The following is a 19,203-nucleotide window of genomic DNA, read 5'->3' on the forward strand; positions in this document are numbered from 1 at the left end:
CCAGAAGGATGCCGACCCCAGAAGGACCCCGACCCCAAAATCACCCTGACCCCCATCTCCGCCACCTGCGCCCCCCGCCCCCGAGCCGCCCCCGCCCCACCGGGGCTGGGCACGTCCAGGAACCCACGGAGCCCCCGCCGCCCTTGGCTGCGCGCCTCGCCCGCCCGGTAAAGGCGAGGGAAGGGAATGTTGGAATGTTCTCGGCCCTCGGGACGCTCCCGGTGCCAGGTGCCCCTCCCGGAGCAGCCTCTCCCGGGGCTGGCGGAGCGCAGGGCACAGCGGGACGTGCCCGGTGTCCCCCGGCAGGGGACAGCGCGTCCTTGGCCAGGCGCGTTTCACATCGCCGCGGGCGAGGCCGCAGGAAATCCCCACTTCCCCGGTGCTCGGAAAGCCCCGGCAGCCTCTCCTCTGCTCCTCCTCCGCCCCCAGGTGCTTCCCTGGGGCCTCCCGGGCTCTGTCCCCAGCCCTGGGGCCGGGCCCTTCCTGAGCCCGTCCCGAGGGAAGTGATGGATTTCCTCCGGTCCCGCTCCCCACGCCCCGGCACCGGCACTGAGCGGCCCCGGCGGCTCCCGGCCCCCGACCAAACCGGGGGGACCTCCGGGACCCCCAGGGGTCAGTGCTGGGGTCAGCCCCGGGGTCAGTGCCGGGGTCACTCCCAGGGGTCACTCCCAGGGGTCATTCCCAGGGGTCATTCCCAGGGGTCATTCCCAGTCATCACTCCCAGGGTCATTCCCAATGGTCACTCCCAGGGTCACTCCCAGGGATCACTCCCAGGGATCACTCCCAGGGTCACTCCCAGGGTCACTCTCAGTGGTCACTCCCAGGGATCACTCCCAGGGATCACTCCCAGGGATCACTCCCAGGGATCAGTCTCAATGGTCACTCCCAGGGTCACTCTCGGGAGTCACTCCTGGGGTCACTCCCGGGGTCACTCTCAGTGGTCACTCTCAGGGTCACTCTCAGTGATCACTCTCAGGGTCACTCCTGGGGTCACTCTCAGTGGTCACTCCCAGGGTCACTCCCAGGGTCACTCTCAGTGGTCAGTCCCAGGGTCACTTCCAGGGTCATTCCCAGGGTCACTCCCAGGGTCACTCTCAGTGATCACTCCCAGGGTCACTCTCAGGAGTCACTCCTGGGTCATTCCCAGTGGTCAGTCCCAGGGTCACTCCCAGGGTCACTTCCAGGGTCATTCCCAGGGTCACTCCTAGGGATCAGTCTCCATGGTCACTCCCAGGGTCACTCCCAGGGTCACTTCCAGGGTCACTCCCGGGGTCACTCCCAGGGTCACTCCCAGGGTCACTCCCAGGGTCACTCCCGTGCTCACTCCCGCCGCTCCAGGCAGGCTCCGGGCAGGCTCCGGGCTCGGCCGCCCCGGGCGGGGCCTGGGGTCTCCGGGGCTGTCCCGGCCGGACCCCCGCAGCCCTCCTGCCCCGCCCCGGCCCGATTAGGCCGGGCTTTGGGGCTAATTCCCAACACCTGACCGGCTTAGGCTCCTGAGTCCATTATCAGCTTAGCAGCAAAGACATCTGCTGCCTGCCGGCACCGGGGGAGCAGCCTCTGCTCTCCTCTCCCCTGCTCTCCTCTGCTCTGCTCTCCCCTCCATGGGGCTCTGAGCGGCCCCGGCGCGCACAGGGGCGGCCCCCCGGCCCCAGGTGAGTCCCTCTGCTCCTCCAGGGCCCTTTGGGGAGCAGGAGTCGCTTCCCCGCCGGGTTTGGGAGCTCCTGGAGCTGCCGGTGTCCTCGGGGATGTGTGGGCACGGAGAGGAGCACGGGGTTTTTTGGGAAAAAAGAGTCGGGTTTCCCCAACCTCCACGGTCCCAAAATCTTTCAGGGGAATGCAAATAATGGAGCTCAGGGCAGTGGAGGAGCCGTGCTGTAAAAAGCTGGAGGGAAGGAAAGCTGAAACGTGTTTAGTTCCTCAGGAAAGCGGGGAAGGGGCTGCCAGGGGGTGCCAATCCCACCGGCACACAGCAATGACCCCAACAATCAGTTCCAGGGCACGATGGCTCAGGACATGACCGAGAAGGAGCTGCTGAAGATGGAGCTGGACCAGCTGAAGAAGGAGGTGAAGAACGAGAGGCAGATGGTGAGCTCCTCGCTGCAGCCAGGGCAGGACTGCCACCCGAGGGGGGCTGTCCTTGCTCGGGGCGAGGGAAAGGACCCCAGGGCCTGAAATCCACCCACCCTGCCCCCAAAGCCCCCACACACCCCCCAAAGCCAGGCAGGAGAACCCACCCTGCTCCCAAAGCTCTGGGAGGCTCTAGGACACCCCAGGGGTGGCTTTGGGATGCCCCAGGGGTGGTTTTGGGATGCCCTGGCACACCCCGGGGTGGTTTTGGGATGCTCTGGCACACCCCGGGGTGGTTTTGGGATGCTCTGGCACACCCCGGGGTGGTTTTGGGATGCTCCAGGGGTGGTTTTGGGATGCTCTGGCACACCCCGGGGTGGTTTTGGGATGTCCCAGGGATGGCTCTGGCACACCCCAGGGGTGGTTTAGGGATGCTCTGGTTTTGGGATGTCCTAGGGATGGCTCTGGCACACCCCGGGGTGGTTTTGGGATGCCCCAGGGATGGTTTGCAGGTGCCCCAGGGGTTATTTGAGATGCCCCAGGGATGGTTTAGGGATACCCCATCCCAGGCCCGTGCTGTCCCGCTCCCCCACCCCAGCCCTGGAGCAGATCCCCCGGTGTGCATCTCCCAGGGCAGATCCCCGGTGCGGATCCCCCCGGTGCGGATCCCCCCAGTGCAGACCCCCCCAGTGCAGACCCCCAGTGCAGACCCCCCCAGTGCAGACCCCCCCAGTGCAGACCCCCCCAGTGCAGACCCCCCCAGTGCAGATCCCCCCAGTGCAGAGCCCGAGAGCAGACCCCCAGGGCTGGATCCCCAGTGCAGATCCCCAGTGCAGATCCCCAGTGCAGATCCCCAGTGCAGATCCCCATGGGGCAGATCCCTAGTGCGGATCCCCCCGGTGCAGATCCCCAGTGCGGATCCCCCCAGTGCAGACCCCCGGTGCAGATTCCCCCAGTGCAGATCCCCCTGGTGCATATTCCCCTGGTGCAGATCCCCGGTGTGGATCCCCAGGGTTGGCTCCCCAGTGTTGATCCCTGAGGTTGGACCCCCGGTGCAGATCCCCAGTGCAGATCCCCTCGGGGCAGACCCCCAGTGCAGATCCCCCCGGAGCAGATCCCTGGAGCAGTTCCCTGGTGCAGATCCCCCTGGTGCAGACCCCTAGAGCAGACCCCCAGGGCTGGACCCCTAGAGCAGACCCCCCCAGTGCAGATCCCCGGTGCGGATCCCAAGGGTTGGCTCCCCAGTGTTGATCCCTGAGGTTGGACCCCCGGTGCAGATCCCCCCAGTGCAGATCCCCCCAGTGCAGATCCCCCCAGTGCAGATCCCCCCAGTGCAGATCCCCCCGGAGCAGATCCCCAGTGCAGATCCCCCCGGAGCGGATCCCCCCGGAGCAGATCCCCGGAGCAGATCCCCAGGGTCAGACCCCCAGGGTCAGACCCCCAGTGCAGATCCCCCCAGTGCAGACCCCCCCGGAGCAGATCCCCGGTGCAGATCCCCAGTGCAGATCCCCCCGGTGCAGATCCCCCCGGAGCAGATCCCCGGAGCGGATCCCCCCTCCCCTGCAGGTCTCCAAGACGGCCAAGGAGATCAAGGAGTACATCGAGTCCATGGCGGGCGAGGACCCGCTGCTCAAGGGCGTGCCCGAGGACAAGAACCCCTTCAAGGAGAAGGGCGGCTGCACCATCAGCTGAGCCCCCCGGACTGTCGGCTCCCCCCAGCCCACAGCCCAACCCCGGCGCAGCAAAAGGGCAGAAAAAGAAGAAGGGAAAAAAAAAAAGAAGCGTGAAAAAAGAAAAAAACAAAAAAAAACCCCAAAGCCCCACCCCCGCTGCCGCAGCTGAGCTTTGGTTTCCCACCAAAAAAACCCAAAATTTCTGCATTTTCAGCAGCCTGAGCAGGAGGGGGATGGGGGAGCACCGAGGGGGCTTTGTCCTTTATCCCGAAATGCCAGAGCTGCATTCCCGGAGTGCCCCCTGTGGAAAAGCCCTGGGAAATCAGCGGGAGCCATCCCGCAGCACGGGCTGCGCTCCTGCCGCTCCCTTCGGGGTTTTTGGGATAAATTCCATCCCCTGCTTGAGTAGAAAACCCCGAGGCACAGCCAGCAGTGTCTGCCCTTTTTAAAAAAGCCCTTTTTTGGCTTTTTAAAAAACCCATTCCTGGGATTTTTTCGTTTTTTTTTTTCCCATTTAATCCCGGGGAAAACTCTCCCCAAACCAGCCCAAGATCATCGATCCCAAACGAGAGGCAGCAATAATCTGAATTTTGGAGTCCCTCGGGGCGCGGTGCCCAGCCCTCTCCCACTCCTCCCCTTCTCCCAGCCCGGTGAAATCCCAGGAAATCCCTCTGGATCCCACACAGAGCGATTTTCCTGCCCCTGGATCCCCAGGAAATCCCTCTGGATCCCAGGAAATCCCTCTGGATCCCACACAGAGCGCTTTTCCTGCCCCTGGATCCCAGGAAATCCCTCTGGATCCCACCCAGAGTGATTTTCCTGCCCCTGGATCCCAGGAAATCCCTCTGGATCCCACCCAGAGTGATTTTCCTGCCCCTGGATCCCCAGGAAATCCCTCTGGATCCCAGGAAATCCCTCTGGATCCCACCTGAAGCGCTTCTCCTGCCCCTGGATCCCAGGAAATCCCTCTGGATCCCACCCAGAGTGATTTTCCTGCCCCTGGATCCCAGGAAATTTCTCTGGATCCCACCTGGAGCGCTTCTCCTGCCCCTGGATCCCAGGAAATCCCTCTGGATCCCACCCAGAGTGATTTTCCTGCCCCTGGATCCCAAGGAAATCCCTCTGGATCCCACCTGGAATGCTTTTCCTGCCCCTGGATCCCAAGGAAATCCCTCTGGATCCCAGGAAATCCCTCTGGATCCCAGGAAATCCCTCTGGATCCCACCCGGAGCGCTTCTCCCGCCCCTGGATCCCAGCTCAGCCTCACCACGGGGCTCTGGACACCCTAAAATCGGGAGCAGAAGACAGAAAAAGTGGATTTTCCTCAAGCAGGGAGTCCCCCCTGCAGGCAGAGCCCCCTCCCTGCACTCCCTGGCCCCAAAACTCCCCAAAAAGCCCCAAAAGAGCCCAAAATCGAGGTGGTTTTGTTCTTTCTCGCAGACGCTCAATAAACCCGCCAGCACCGCCACGGCCTCTGTTTCTTGCAGGAAATACTCTCCAAAAAATAGAATTTATCGGCTTTATTTTTGCCCTAAAGTGGATTTTTATTTTTTTAATTTTTTTTTTTTTTTTGCCTTTAAAACACGAGTGCACAGTGGGGCTGAATCCTGCTCTTTGGTGGAATTTTTGATGGTTCTGGTGGGGTTTTTTATGGGTAGAATCCTATTTTTTGATGGAGTTGTTTGGTGGGGTTTTTTTGGGGGGTGATGGAGCTGAATGTGAGATGCTCCATAATTAATTAGGGGCGCACCCAAAGGTGCTGCTTCTTCTCCTGGCCACTGCTCCAAGACAATTTCAGGCGATTTAGGTTAAATAAATAAATAAATAAGTTTATTCCTGGTCTTGAGGCGATCGGCTCCTCTGGGGCCTGAGCTGCCCCTAATCCGGGGCAATAACCGGGCCGCGGCCGGAGGGGATTGACCCGTTAATCGATGTTAAAGGGCTGGGAACGTGCGTCAGAGCGGGCTAAGCCGCCTCTGAGGGGATTCGGGACAATGGCGGCCCCGCAGCGCCTCACCTCAGGGCAGGGCCGCAGGGGCCGCGCAGCGTCGTGAGGGCTCGAACCCGCCATGAGGGCTCCGGGCGGCTGAGGGGGAGGCGGGCCCAAGTGCGCTCCCAGCCAATAGTAACGCGGGATTGGCAGAGTGACATCCGTTCAGCCAATCAGAGGTGGGGAACGGAGGGCGCGAACGCGCTCACGGGGGATGGCTGAAGTGGGAGGCGGTACAAAGGAAGGTTACAGCCAATAGAAACGCGATATTGAGAGAGTGACAGCAGATGTAACCAATCAGCGATAGGGGAACGGAGAGCACGAAACCCCCTCGGGAGATACGGATTGCGGAAGGAGGAGGCGGTGCAAAGAGCGCGCTCAGCCAGTAAAAAAAAAGAGCATATGAGAGTGACAGACTGAATAGCCAATCAGAGATGGAAAACGGAGATGGAGCGTCTCCCCCGAGGGCTCCGTGCCTCGCAGGTAGAAGGCGGGGCGAAGCGCTGAACCAGCCAATAGAAATGCGGGATTTCCAGAGTGACGTCCCGCTCCGCCAATCAGCTGTAGAACACGGAGAGTGCCCTCCGGCTTCCTTTAGCCGCCTTTCTCCCGCGCCTGCGCCGTGAAGCGCGGGCGCTCACGCACAAAATGGAGCGCGGCGGGCTCCGGTGCGGGCCTGGCGCTCCCGGTGCGACCCCCGCAACCTCTCACCCTGCCCCTCTCCTTTCCTCTCCCCTCCACAGCCTCGGGGCGGCGGCGGCAGGCAAAAAGAAACACGAGGTCCCACCGAGATTTGAACTCGGATCGCTGGATTCAAAGTCCAGAGTGCTAACCATTACACCATGGGACCGCTGGGTGTACCGGGAGGTGCCGCGCACCCTCCCTATCCCTCCGCCCGCGGGAAATAGTCCCGAGCTCTGCTGCCGGGAATTCCGGGAATTCCGGGAATTCCGAAACATTCCCGCCTCTCAAAACCTCCTGTATTCCCCGTACCGCCGCCCTCCCACCCGTTAAACCAGCCCCCACCTCGGCCGCTCTGATTTCCACCTTTATTTTTGTATTTTTTACTCATTTTCGGATTTTTTTTTTACTCATTTCTGCCTTTATTTCTTTGGGGTTTTCCCCTTATCTCTCATTCTTTCTTTCTCCGTTTCCCACTTTATTTATTTTCCACTTATTCATGTTTTTCCTCTCTTCCCCCTTTCTTTATTCCCCTTTTATTTCTCCTTTATTTCCCTTTCCCCCCTCTCCATTTCCCTTCATTTATTTAATTTCCTCTTTCTCCTTTCACTTTTCCCCATTTATTTTCCCTCTGCTCTCCATTTCCCCTGAATTTCTCCATTTTCCTCTTTTTATTCCTTTTCCTATTTGTCCTCTATTCCCTTTTCTTCTTCCTTCCCCCTTTTTTTCCCTTCTATTTCCCATTTTTCAGAGTTTTTCCCTTTCTCCTCCATTTCTCCCTCTAATTTCCTCTTTATTTATCCCTTTTATTACCCTCTTTCTATTTTTTCCTCTTTATTTCCCCCTCCACTTCTTTTTTGCAATTTCTCCCTTTAATTTTCCCATTTCCCCCCATTTCTTTTCCTATTTCCCCTCCCTTTTCCCTCCATTTCCCCCCTTTTAATTTCAATTTTCCCCTTTAATTCCTCGATTTTCCCTTTTTTCCCCTCCCCAATCCCACAAATCCACACCAAGACTTTAATTTTATTTTTTTGCTTCTTTCTCTGGTTTTGCTCTTTTATTTTTCACAGCGAAACAACGGAAATAAAGCGATTTGTGGCCCAAAAAAATTAAAATTAATTAAAATAAAACCCTCCTCCCTGGCAAAGGACTGGAGCCCACATCCACCCCAAATCCTGTGGTAAGAGGGGCAAAAAAAAAGCTGAAAACAACTCCAAAAAGAGGCAAAACATCTCAAAAAATCACAATTTTTTTACCTAAAGAGGCTGAAATTTCCTGGGAAAAGCAGCACCTTTGGATGCTCCCAAAATTCAGCTCCATCACCCCCCAAAAAAACCCCAAAACCATTGGAAAAATAGGGAAAAAAAAAGCAAATTATTGACTGTGAGGTGGCTGGAGGGGTGAGAGGGGAGGAGGAAAAATCCAAGGAAAACACACCCAAAAAAAAGAGGAAAATTGAGTATTAAAAATAAAATAAAAATAAAATAAAATAAAATAAAATAAAAATAAAATCGGTCCCAGCCCAAATCTGGGGCTGGTGAGGTCTGGAGCTTCCAAGGACTCAAAAATCACTTTCCTTGAAGGAAAGCAATCCCATAAATCCTATTTATTTATTTTTTTAATCCTATTTTTTATTTTTTTTTAATCCTATTTTTTTAAAAAGAACGTGTTCTTTGGAAAAAGTGTAAAATTTTTTTTAAAGTTTTTTTTTCTATTTTAATTTTCTTTACTTTTTTTTTAAACTTTTTTTTTTTACTTTTTAACTTTTTAATTTTTTTTTTTTTTTTACTTTTTTTTAATATTTAATTTTCCTTTTCTCCCTAAAACTACGCCCGGGGAGTCGCCCCTGCCCAGAGTCACCTATGGCTAAGAGGTAGATCAAAAATCGGGATTGGATGGGGGGAGGATCCCTGGGATCATCTTCAGGATCATCCCTGGGATCGTTTCCAGGATAATTTTCAGGATTTTTCCTGGGATTGTTCCTGGATCATTCCTGGGATCATTTTTGGGATCCTTCCTGGATCGTTCCTGGGATCGTTCCCAGGATCATTTTCTGGATTGTTCCTGGGATCATCCCTGGGATCATTCCTGGGATCGTTCCCTGAGATCATTCCTGGATCATCCCTGGGATCATTTTCAGGATCATTCCTGGGATCATTTTCAGGATTTTTCCTGGGATTGTTCCTGGATCATCCCTGGGATCATTTTCAGGATCATTCCTGGGATAATTTTCAGGATTTTTCCTGGGATTGTTCCTGGATCATCCCTGGGATCATTTTTAGGATCGTTCCCGGGATCATTCCTGGGATTGTTCCCTGGGATCATATCCAGCATTATTCCCAGGATCATTTTCAGGATCCTGGGATCATTCCTGGGATCGTTCCCTGGGATCATTTTCAGGATCCTGGGATCATTCCTGGATCATTCCAGGGATCATTTTCTGGATCGTTCCTGGATTGTTCCTGGATCATTCCTGGGATTGTTCCCTGGGATCGTTCCCAGGATCATCCCTGGGATCATTTTTAGGATCATTCCTGGGATTATTCCCAGGATCATTCCTGGGATCATTTTCAGGATCCTGGGATCGTTCCTGGATGGTTCCTGGGATCATTCCTGGGATCGTTCCCAGGGTTGTTCCTGGATCATTCCAGGGATCATTTTCTGGATTGTTCCTGGATCGTCCCTGGATCGTTCCTGGGATCATTTTCAGGATTATTCCTGAGATCGTTTCTGGGATCATTCCTGGGATCACTCCCAGGGTTGTTCCAGGATTGTTCCTGGGATCTTTCCTGGATCATCCCTGGGATTGTTCCCAGGATCATTCCTGGATCATTTCCAGGGTTGTTCCAGGATCGTTCCTGGGATCATTCCCTGGGATGGTTCCCTGGGATCATTTTCAGGATTGTTCCTGGATCATTCCCAGTATTGTTCCTGGGGCTGTTCTCAAGATCATTCCTGGGATCATTCTTGGGATCCTTCCTGGGATCATTCCCAGGGTTGTTCCTGGATCATCCCTGGGATCATTCCCAGAATCATCCCTGGGATCATCTTAGAGATCGTTCCTGGGATCATTTTCAGGATTGTTCCTGGATCGTTCCTGGGATCGTTCCCTGGATCACCACTGGGATCGTTCCCTGGATCTCCACTGGGATCATTCCCAGGATCACTCCTGGATCATTCCCAGGATCACTCCTGGATCGTTCCTGGATCATTCTTGGGATCATTCCCGGGATCATTCCTGGATCATTCCTGGGATCATTCCCGGGATCATTCCTGGATCATTCCCAGGATTGTTCCCGGCTCCGCGGGCGCCGCGTGTTCCGGACTCTCGGGATCACCTCCTGCTCCCCTCCCGTTTCCCGGGATTTCCCTGATCCCAGATCTGGAGCAGCGGGGTCCTGGGTCAAGGCTGAGTTTCCTCCTGGAATTCCATGGAATTCTCCATCCTGAGCAGAGCCGGGTGCGCGTCCGGGGCGCCGATGGGATCCGATCGTGGATTCCTGAGGATGAGTTCCCACCCTGGTTCCGGTCGATCCCGCGGATTTTCCAGGATTTAATTCACCCCAAGAGGCGCCTCTGGCCCAGGTCGAGCTTGGATTTCCTCCTGGAATTCCATGGAATTCTCCATCCCGAGTGAAGATGTCTGAGGAGCCGATGGAGTTTGGGGCCAATCGCGGATCCCTGAGTTCCCGCTGTGGTTCCGGTCGATCCTGTGGATTTCCCAGGATCAGCTGCGGGAGAGGAGGAGTTCCCTGCTGGGATCAGCTCTTCCCGCCCTGAAAATTCCCTCCCCCAAAAATCATCCCGTTCCCAGGATCCCAAAACCCATCCCAACGCCGGCATCCAGGAATCCATCCCAACGCCGGGATCCAGGAATCCATCCCAAAGCTGGGATCCAGGAATCCATCCCAACGCTGGGATCCAGGAATCCATCCCAAAGCTGGGATCCAGGAATCCATCCCAACGCCGGGATCCAGGAATCCATCCCAACGCCAGGATCCAGGAATCCACCCCGCTCCTGGGATCCAGGAATCCATCCCAACACCGGGATCCAGGAATCCATCCCAACACCGGGATCCAGGAATCCATCCCAACGCCGGGATCCTGGAATCCACCCCGCTCCTGGGATCCAGGAATCCATCCCAACGCCGGGATCCAGGAATCCATCCGAACACCGGGATCCAGGAATCCATCCGAACACCGGGATCCAGGAATCCATCCGAACACCGGGATCCAGGAATCCATCCCAACGCTGGGATCCAGGAATCCATCCCGCTCCTGGGATCCAGGAATCCACCCCAGAAATCCTCCACGCCTTCTTCTGGAGCATCCCAAAATCCTCGCGGTCCAGGAGAACTTCCCAAACCCCCCCAGGGTCCATCTGGGCATTCCCAGAATCCAGCAGAACATCCCAGGATTTTTTCCTCATCTCATTCCGTGATTTTGGTGGAACAGCTCCAACAACTCCTGGGAATTTCTCTCCCACCAAAAAAAAAAAAAAAAAAACGGGAATTCTGGCCTGTGGATAAAGATCTGGGATTGAGCAGGTGCTGGAGACTTTTCCAAGGAATTCTTGGGAATTCTCCCACCCCGCCGCCCTCCTGGAATGTTCCAGAGCCTTCCCCACAGCTCCTCCTCCTCCTCGGAGCCATCCCAAAATTCCTCCTCCATCCAACGGGAAGATCCCTCGGCTCTGAGGTAGTTCCAGGTGTGTGATCCCAGCTGGAAGCGCTTCCCAAAAAATTTCAAAAACCAGGAAAAAATTCCAGGAGGGAAGATCCTCAGGACTCTCATCCTCCAGGAAAAGTGGGAAAAATCCAAACAGAGCAGGGAGAGCAGCTTTATTCCGGATTTTCCCTGGATTTCTTGGCACCGAGGGAGCGGACGGAGGAGTCCTGGGGGCTGGGAATTCTTCCTCATTTCTCCATTCCAACCTGGATCCATCTCATTCCCATTTTCCTGCTGGTTTTGGGGGGATTCTTCCTGGTTTTGGGGGAACTTTTCCCATTTTTGGGCAATTCTTCCTCATTTCTCCCTTCCAGTCTGGAACCATCTCATTCCCATTTCCCATTTTGAGCAATTTTCCCCATTTTTGGGGAATTCTTCCTCATTTTTCCATTCCAGTCTGGATCCATCTCATTCCCATTTTCCATTTTGAGGAATTTTTCCCATTTTTGGGCAATTTTCCCACTTTTTCCATTCCAGTCTGGATCCATCTCATTCCCATTTTCCTGCTGGTTTTGGGGGAATTTTTCCTGTTTTTTCCATTCCAGTCTGGATCCATCTCATTCCCATTTTCCATTTTGGGAACTTTTCCCATTTTTGGGCAATTCTTCCTCATTTCTCCCTTCCAGTCTGGATCCATCTCATTCCCATTTTCCATTTTGGGAATTTTTCCCATTTTTGGGCAATTCTTCCTCATTTTTCCATTCCAACCCGGATCCATCTCATTCCCATTTTCCATTTTGAGGAATCTTTCCCATTTTTGGGCAATTTTTCCACTTTTTTCCATTCCAGTCTGGATCCATCTCATTCCCATTTTTAATTTTGGGGAATTTTTCCCATTTTTGGGCAATTCTTCCTCATTTTTCCATTCTAACCCGGATCCATCTCATTCCCATTTTCCATTTTAGGGAATTTTTCCCTTTTTTGGGCAATTCTTCCTCATTTTTCCATTCTAACCCGGATCCATCTCATTCCAATTTTCCAGCTTTTCCCAATTTTCCACCTTTTTCCAAAGAAAAGCAGGAGATGCTCCGAGGTCTCTTCCTTCCCACCAACTCTTGGACAGAAATGAAATTCCCCCTCGGAATTCCGACAGCGCCGACGGGAATGGGGAAAAGGGCGGGAAAAGCCCCAAAAATTCCTGAAATTTTTGGGATTTTAGGTCAGAGATCGCTGGGATGGGGAAGTTTGGGATCCTCGAGGTCAGGATTTGTTGGGAATGGGAGTTTCAAGTATTCCAAACCGATTTTCCCTGCCAAAAATTCCAGGGAAAACCGGGAAAACGCCCCGCGAGGGACGGGAGCTGCCGAGCCCAAATCCGGCTCCTTTCACCCCAAATTTTTTTTTTTTGGGAATAAAAAATCCCAAATTCCCCAATCCCAAATATTCAGGATGGGGTGGAGTCGTGGGGTGATGGGATTTGGGGGAAACAGCACCAAAATTGGCTTTTTTTGGATGATTTTTGGAAATTTTTTTTTTTTTTGTCAAATGTTTTGTCCAAAAATTGGATTTTTCTACAGGGTCAAAATAAGCGAAAAAATGGGATTGTACCAGAAGGGAAAAAAAAAGATTTTATAGAGAAAAATTGGGATTTCACCAAGAAAAAATTGGATTTTGTCATGAAAATTTGGGATTTCACCAAGAAGAAATTGGATTTTGTCATGAAAATTTGGGATTTCACCAAGAGGAAATTGGATTTTGTCATGAAAAATTGGGATTTCACCAAGAAAAAATTGGATTTTGTCAAGAGAAATTGGGATTTCACCGAGAAAAAATTGGATTTTGTCATGAAAAATTGGGATTTCACCAAGAAAAAATTGGATTTTGTCAAGAGAAATTGGGATTTCACCAAGAAGAAATTGGATTTCGTCATGAAAAATTGGGATTTCACCAAGAAAAAATTGGATTTTGTCAAGAGAAATTGGGTTTTGTCAAGAAAAATAGGGATTTCACTGAGAAGAAATTGGATTTCATCATGAAAAATTGAGATTTCACCAAGAGGAAATTGGATTTTGTCATGAAAAATTGGGATTTCACCCAGGAAAAAAAAGGGATTTGACCACAAAATTGGGATTTCACCCCAAAAAAAGGGATTTCACCAGGAACAATCACCCTGTGAAGGTTTTGGAGCAGGGAGAGGTCGATCCCTGGCCCTGCTGGGGTCGGGAATTCTCCTCTCCCTCCTCCCTGTGCGTTTGTAGGGAATAAAAATCAGCTCCCACTTAACGAAGGAATTCATTAATTAATTTCTCTCCCTCCTCCTCCATTTTTAAAAAATGATTTTTAATTTTTTTAAGCTTTTTTTTTAAATCTTTTTTTTAAAAATTATTTTTTTCCTTTTTTTAATAAATTCTTTTTTAAATTAATTTTTTTCCTTTTTTTTAAGATTATTTTTCCCCTTTTAAAAATTATTCTCCCTTTTTTTTTTTTTTTTAAAAATTTATTTTTCCTTTAATTAACATTTTAAATTCATTTTCTTGAATCCATTTCTTCTTTTAATTAAATTTTTTTTTCCCCTCAGTAAAACAGAGGCAAAAAAAAAAAATCTCTTTTTAAAATAAATTTTTTAAACTTTTTTTTTTTTGTTTTTTTTTTAACATTTTTTATTTTAAATTTCACCATAGTGGAGAAGATGGATCGACACCACCCCCCTGGAATTCTGGGATCTTTAGGAATTTTCTATCAAATATAGGAAAAAAAAAAAAATCTCTTTATGGCTTCAGAGAGTGTGAAAATAAAACCAGCACCAAAAAAATCCATTTTTTACCCTTTTTGCATAGAAAAATTCCCAAAAAATTCCACGGATTTGGCTGGATCTGATTGGGAAAATCCTTTGAACCAGTGCAGAGTTTGAGTTTGGTTTTTAACCCCTTGAAAAAACAATCAAAAATTTAAAATTAAAAATAAAAAATTCAAGTTTTTTGGAGATGCCTGAGAGCTGAAATTCCTCAGCTGGCCGGGAAAGGGCACCAAAAATTCCAGGAAAATAATAAAAATATCCAAGCTGAGGAAGCTGCTGCCATCTTTTCCACCAGGTCCAGAATTTCTTCCGTTAAAAAAAAAAAATTAAAAAAAAAAAAAGAAATTTCTCTTTTTTTCTCTCTTTTTCATTAAAAAAATAAAATCTCCCCCGTTAGCACCTCTTATATAAAATATCAGCTAAAAAAAAGCCCAAAAAACCCAAAATAAAGTGAAAACAACCCAAAAAAATTCAGAATATTCCATAGCTGAGGTAATCACACCTGAGGTAGCTTTTTTTTTTGTCATTCCCGGGGTTGTTTTTTCCCTCTGCCGCCTTCCCTTCCCTAAATCTGCTTTTCCTGCTGTTCCAGGAGGGATTTTTGGGGAGGATTTTCCCCCAAAATTCCCGTTGGGAAGGGCTGGGCTCCGTGAAATCGACGGCAAAAGCGTCGGGGCCGGCGTCGTCCCCAAATTCCCGATTTTTAAACTCGTCCCAGTTCTTCTCCCATCACTCCTGGCCCTCAAAATCCATCCCAATTTCAATATTTTTACCCCAAATTTTCACTTTTTAACCCCCTTTGGGAACCCTTCCATCCTCCCTCAAAATCCATCCCAATTTCAATTTTTTACCCCAAATTCCCAATTTTTAACCCCATTTAGGAACCCTTCCCTCCTCCCTCAAAATCCATCTCAATTTCAATTTTTTACCCCAAATTCCCACTTTTTAACCCCATTTTGGAACCCTTCCATCCTCCCTCAAAATCCATCCCAATTTCATTTTTTTACCCCAAATTTTCCCTTTTTAACCTCATTTAGGAACCCTTCCATCCTCCCTCAAAATCCATCCCAATTTCAATTTTTTACCCCAAATTCCCACTTTTTAACCCCATTTGGGAACCCTTCCATCCTCCCTCAAAATCCATCCCAATTTCAATTTTTTACCCCAAATTCCCAATTTTTAACCCCATTTGGGAACCCTTCCATCCTCCCTCAAAATCCATCCCAATTTCAATTTTTTTACCCCAAATTTTCCCTTTTTAACCCCATTTGGGAACCGTTCCATTCTCCCTCAAAATCCATCCCAATTTCAATTTTTTACCCCAAATTTTCACTTTTTAACCCCATTTTGGAACCTTTCCATCCTCCCTCAAAATCCATCCCAATTTCAATTTTTTACCCCAAATTCCCAATTTTTAACCCCATTTAGGAACCCTTCCCTTCCCCCTCAAAATCCATCCCAATTTCAATTTTTTAATCCCAAATTCCCAATTTTTAACCCCGTTTTGGAACCCTTCCATCCTCCCTCAAAATCCATCCCAATTTCAATTTTTTACCCCAAATTTTCCCTTTTTAACCCCATATTGGAACCCTTCCATCCTCCCTCAAAATCCATCCCAATTTCAATTTTTTACCCCAAATTCCCACTTTTTAACCCCATTTAAGAACCCTTCCATCCTCCCTCAAAATCCATCCCAATTTCAATTTTTTACCCCAAATTCCCAATTTTTAACCCCATTTAGGAACCCTTCCATTCTCCCTCAAAATCCATCCCAATTTCAATTTTTTTACCCCAAATTCCCAATTTTAACCCCATTTAGCAACCCTTCCATTCTCCCTCAAAATCCATCCCAATTTCAATTTTTTACCCCAAATTTTCCCTTTTTAACCTCATTTAGGAACCCTTCCATTCCCCCTCCAAATCCATCCCAATTTCAATTTTTTAATCCCAAATTCCCAATTTTTAACCCCATTTTGGAACCCTTCCATCCTCCCTCAAAATCCATCCCAATTTCAATTTTTTTACCCCAAATTCCCACTTTTTAACCCCATTTTGGAACCCTTCCATTCCCCCTCAAAACCCATCCCAATTTCAATTTTTTTACCCCAAATTTTCACTTTTTAACCCCATTTAGGAACCCTTCCCTGCTCCCTCAAAATCCATCCCAATTTCAATTTTTTTACCCCAAATTCCCAATTTTAACCCCATTTAGCAACCCCTCCATTCCCCCTCAAAATCCATCCCAATTTCAAATTTTTTACCCCAAATTCCCAATTTTTAACCCCATTTAGGAACTCTTCCATTCCCCCTCAAAATCCATCCCAATTTCAATTTTTTACCCCAAATTCCCAATTTTAACCCCATTTAGCAACCCTTCCATTCCCCCTCAAAATCCATCCCAATTTCAATTTTTTACCCCAAATTCCCACTTTTTAACCCCATTTTGGAACCCTTCCATCCTCCCTCAAAATCCATCCCAATTTCAATTTTTTTACCCCAAATTTTCACTTTTTAACCCCATTTTGGAACCCTTCCATCCTCCCTCAAAATCCATCCCAATTTCACTTTTTTACCCCAAATTCCCAATTTTAACCCCATTTGGGAACCCTTCCATCCTCCCTCAAAATCCATCCCAATTTCAATTTTTTACCCCAAATTTTCACTTTTTAACCCCATTTGGGAGCCCTTCCATCCTCCCTCAAAATCCATCCCAATTTCAATTTTTTTACCCCAAATTCCCAATTTTAACCCCATTTTGGAACCCTTCCATCCCCCCTCAAAATCCATCCCAATTTCACTTTTTTTCTCACATTTTGCCCCAAATTCCCACTTTTTCACCCCAAATTCCTTTTTTTTTTTTCCCTTGGGGTCATTCCCAGTTTTTCCTCCAATTCCATCCCAATTTTGGGAGGAAAACCCTGGAAAATCCCCGATTTTGGAGCTGCAATTCCTGGAGCCCAACCCTTCCAGACCCTTCCCAAAATATTCCCAAAATCCCAAATCCTTCCAACCCCCCCGGAGTGCCGGGAATCAGCTCCCGCCGACATTCCTGAAATTCTCTTTTTTCCTCTCTTGGGAACAGGGATTTTCCTGCAGAAATGAGGAATTTGGGGAATTTTTTTTTTTTCCCTAAATCAGGAAAAAAATGTTTCAATTTTAGCCCCAGATCTCAAATTTTTTTTTGGGAATTTTTTCCATGCTGGAGGGGTTTGGGAATGAGGAGCCCCAGGTTTCAGCGGATTCAGAATTCCCAGGGGATTTTCCTGCTCTTTCCAGCTCCCCCCAATCCCTCCCACACGGAATTCCCAAATTCTGATGGTGGGGATGAGGAATTCTGTGGGGGATTTTTTTTGGGATGAGATTCCCGATGGAATTCCCAATGGAATTCCCAAATTCTGATGGTGGGGATGAGGAATTCCATGGGGTTTTTTTTGGGATGTGATTCCCAGTGGAATTCCCAAATTCTGATGGTGGGGATGAGGAATTCCGTGGGGGTTTTTTTTGAGATGTGATTCCCAATGGAATTCCCAATGGAATTCCCGAATTCTGATGGTGGGGATGAGGAATTCTGTGGGGGTTTTTTTGGGATGTGATTCCCAATGGAATTCCCAATCCCTGCTGGGAGATGAAATTCCCAATCCCCGTGGAAGTGATTCCCAGTCCCTGCACATTCCTGATCCTTGTGGATTCCCCATCCCTGCACATTCCCAATCCCCATGGAAGTGATTCCCAATCCCTGCGGATTCCTGATCCTTGTGGATTCCCGATCCCTGTCCATTCCCAATCCCTGCACATTCCCGATCCCTGTCCATTCCCAGTCCCTGCACATTCCTGATCCTTGTGGATTCCCGATCCCTGTCCATTCCCCATCCCTGCACATTCCCAATCCCTGCGGATTCCCAATCCCTGCACATTCACGATCCCCATCCATTCCCCATCCCTGCACCTTCCCCATCCCTGCGGATTCCCCATCCCTGCGGATTCCCAATCCCTGCACATTCCTGATCCCCTTCCATTCCCAATCCCTGTCCATTCCCGATCCCTACAGATTCCTGATCCCCTTCCATTCCCAATCCCTGTCCATTCCCGATCCCTACAGATTCCCCATCCCTGCACATTCACGATCCCCATCCATTCCCCATCCCCATCCATTCCCCATCCCCATCCATTCCCCATCCCTGCGGATTCCCCATCCCTGCGGATTCCCCATCCCTGCGGAGATTCCTGATCCCCATCCATTCCCAATCCCTGCACATTCCTGATCCTTGTGGATTCCTGATCCCCATCCATTCCCGATCCCTGCACATCCCCAATCCCTGTCCATTCCCAGTCCCTGCACATTCCTGATCCTTGTGGATTCCCGATCCCTGCACATCCCCAATCCCTGTCCATTCCCAATCCCTACCCATTCCTGATCCCCATCCATTCCCCATCCCCATCCATTCCCCATCCCTGCACATTCCCAATCCCTGCGGATTCCCAATCCCTGCACATTCCTGATCCCCTTCCATTCCCAATCCCTGTCCATTCCCGATCCCTACAGATTCCCCATCCCTGCACATTCACGATCCCCATCCATTCCCCATCCCCATCCATTCCCCATCCCCATCCATTCCCCATCCCTGCACATCCCCAATCCCCATCCATTCCCCATCTCCATCCATTCCCCATCCCTGCGGATTCCCCATCCCTGCGGATTCCCCATCCCTGCGGATTGATTCCTGATCCCCATCCATCCCAATCTCTGCACATTCCCCATCCCTGTGGATTCCCCATCCTCATCCATCCCCATCCCTACACATTCCCCATCCCTGCACATTCCCCATCCATCCCTGAGGATTCCCCATCCCCATCCATCCCCATCCCTACACATTCCCCATCCCTGCGGATTCCCGATCCCCACACATTCCCCATCCCTGCGGATTCCTGATCCCCATCCATCCCAATCCCTGCACCTTCCCCATCCCCACACATTCCCCATCCCCGTGGATTCCCCATCCCTGCGGATTCCCCATCCCTGTGGATTCCGGATCCCCGCGGATTCCCCATCCCCGCGGATTCCCCATCCCTGCGGATTCCTGATCCCCATCCATCCCAATCCCTGCACCTTCCCCATCCCCACACATTCCCCATCCCCGCGGATTCCCCATCCCCGCGGATTCCCCATCCCCGCGGATTCCCCATCCCTGTGGATTCCCCATCCCTGTGGATTCCCCATCCCCGCGGATTCCCCATCCCCATCCATCCCCATCCCCGCACATTCCCCATCCCCGTGGATTCCCCATCCCCGCGGATTCCCCATCCCTGCGGATTCCCCATCCCTGTCT

The 19,203-nt window shown here is 50.6% G+C and overlaps 1 protein-coding gene and 1 non-coding gene across 3 annotated transcripts; one reads left to right on the forward strand and one right to left on the reverse strand.

The window, feature by feature from the left end:
- Positions 1-1,389: 1,389 nt before the first annotated feature.
- GNGT2 (G protein subunit gamma transducin 2) lies at positions 1,390-4,923 on the forward strand. 2 transcript variants are annotated; one of them, XM_059869260.1, is made up of 3 exons: positions 1,390-1,652; positions 1,990-2,085; positions 3,634-4,923. In XM_059869260.1, the coding sequence occupies exons 2-3, from the start codon at positions 2,002-2,004 to the stop codon at positions 3,757-3,759; spliced, it is 210 nt and encodes a 69-aa protein (XP_059725243.1). In that variant the 5' UTR covers positions 1,390-1,652; positions 1,990-2,001; the 3' UTR covers positions 3,760-4,923. The 2 variants fall into 2 exon arrangements, with proteins under 2 accessions (XP_059725243.1, XP_059725244.1); XM_059869261.1 differs by lacking the exon at positions 1,390-1,652 and having other exon boundaries at positions 1,974-2,085.
- A 1,585-nt stretch (positions 4,924-6,508) lies between these two features.
- TRNAQ-UUG (transfer RNA glutamine (anticodon UUG)) lies at positions 6,509-6,580 on the reverse strand. Its single transcript has one exon. It is a non-coding gene; the product is annotated as a tRNA-Gln (tRNA).
- Between the last annotated feature and the right edge of the window lie 12,623 nt (positions 6,581-19,203).

This window comes from Haemorhous mexicanus, chromosome 28 (assembly GCF_027477595.1).
Source record: "Haemorhous mexicanus isolate bHaeMex1 chromosome 28, bHaeMex1.pri, whole genome shotgun sequence".
In the NCBI taxonomy this organism is placed as follows: Eukaryota; Metazoa; Chordata; class Aves; order Passeriformes; family Fringillidae; genus Haemorhous; species Haemorhous mexicanus.

Coding starts and splice junctions, on each gene's coding strand:
- GNGT2 (XM_059869260.1), top strand. CDS start 2,002: ATGGCTCAGGACATGACCGAGAAGGAGCTGCTGAAGATGGAGCTGGAC. Junction 2,086..3,633: donor TGAAGAACGAGAGGCAGATG/GTGAGCTCCTCG, acceptor CCTCCCCTGCAG/GTCTCCAAGACGGCCAAGGA.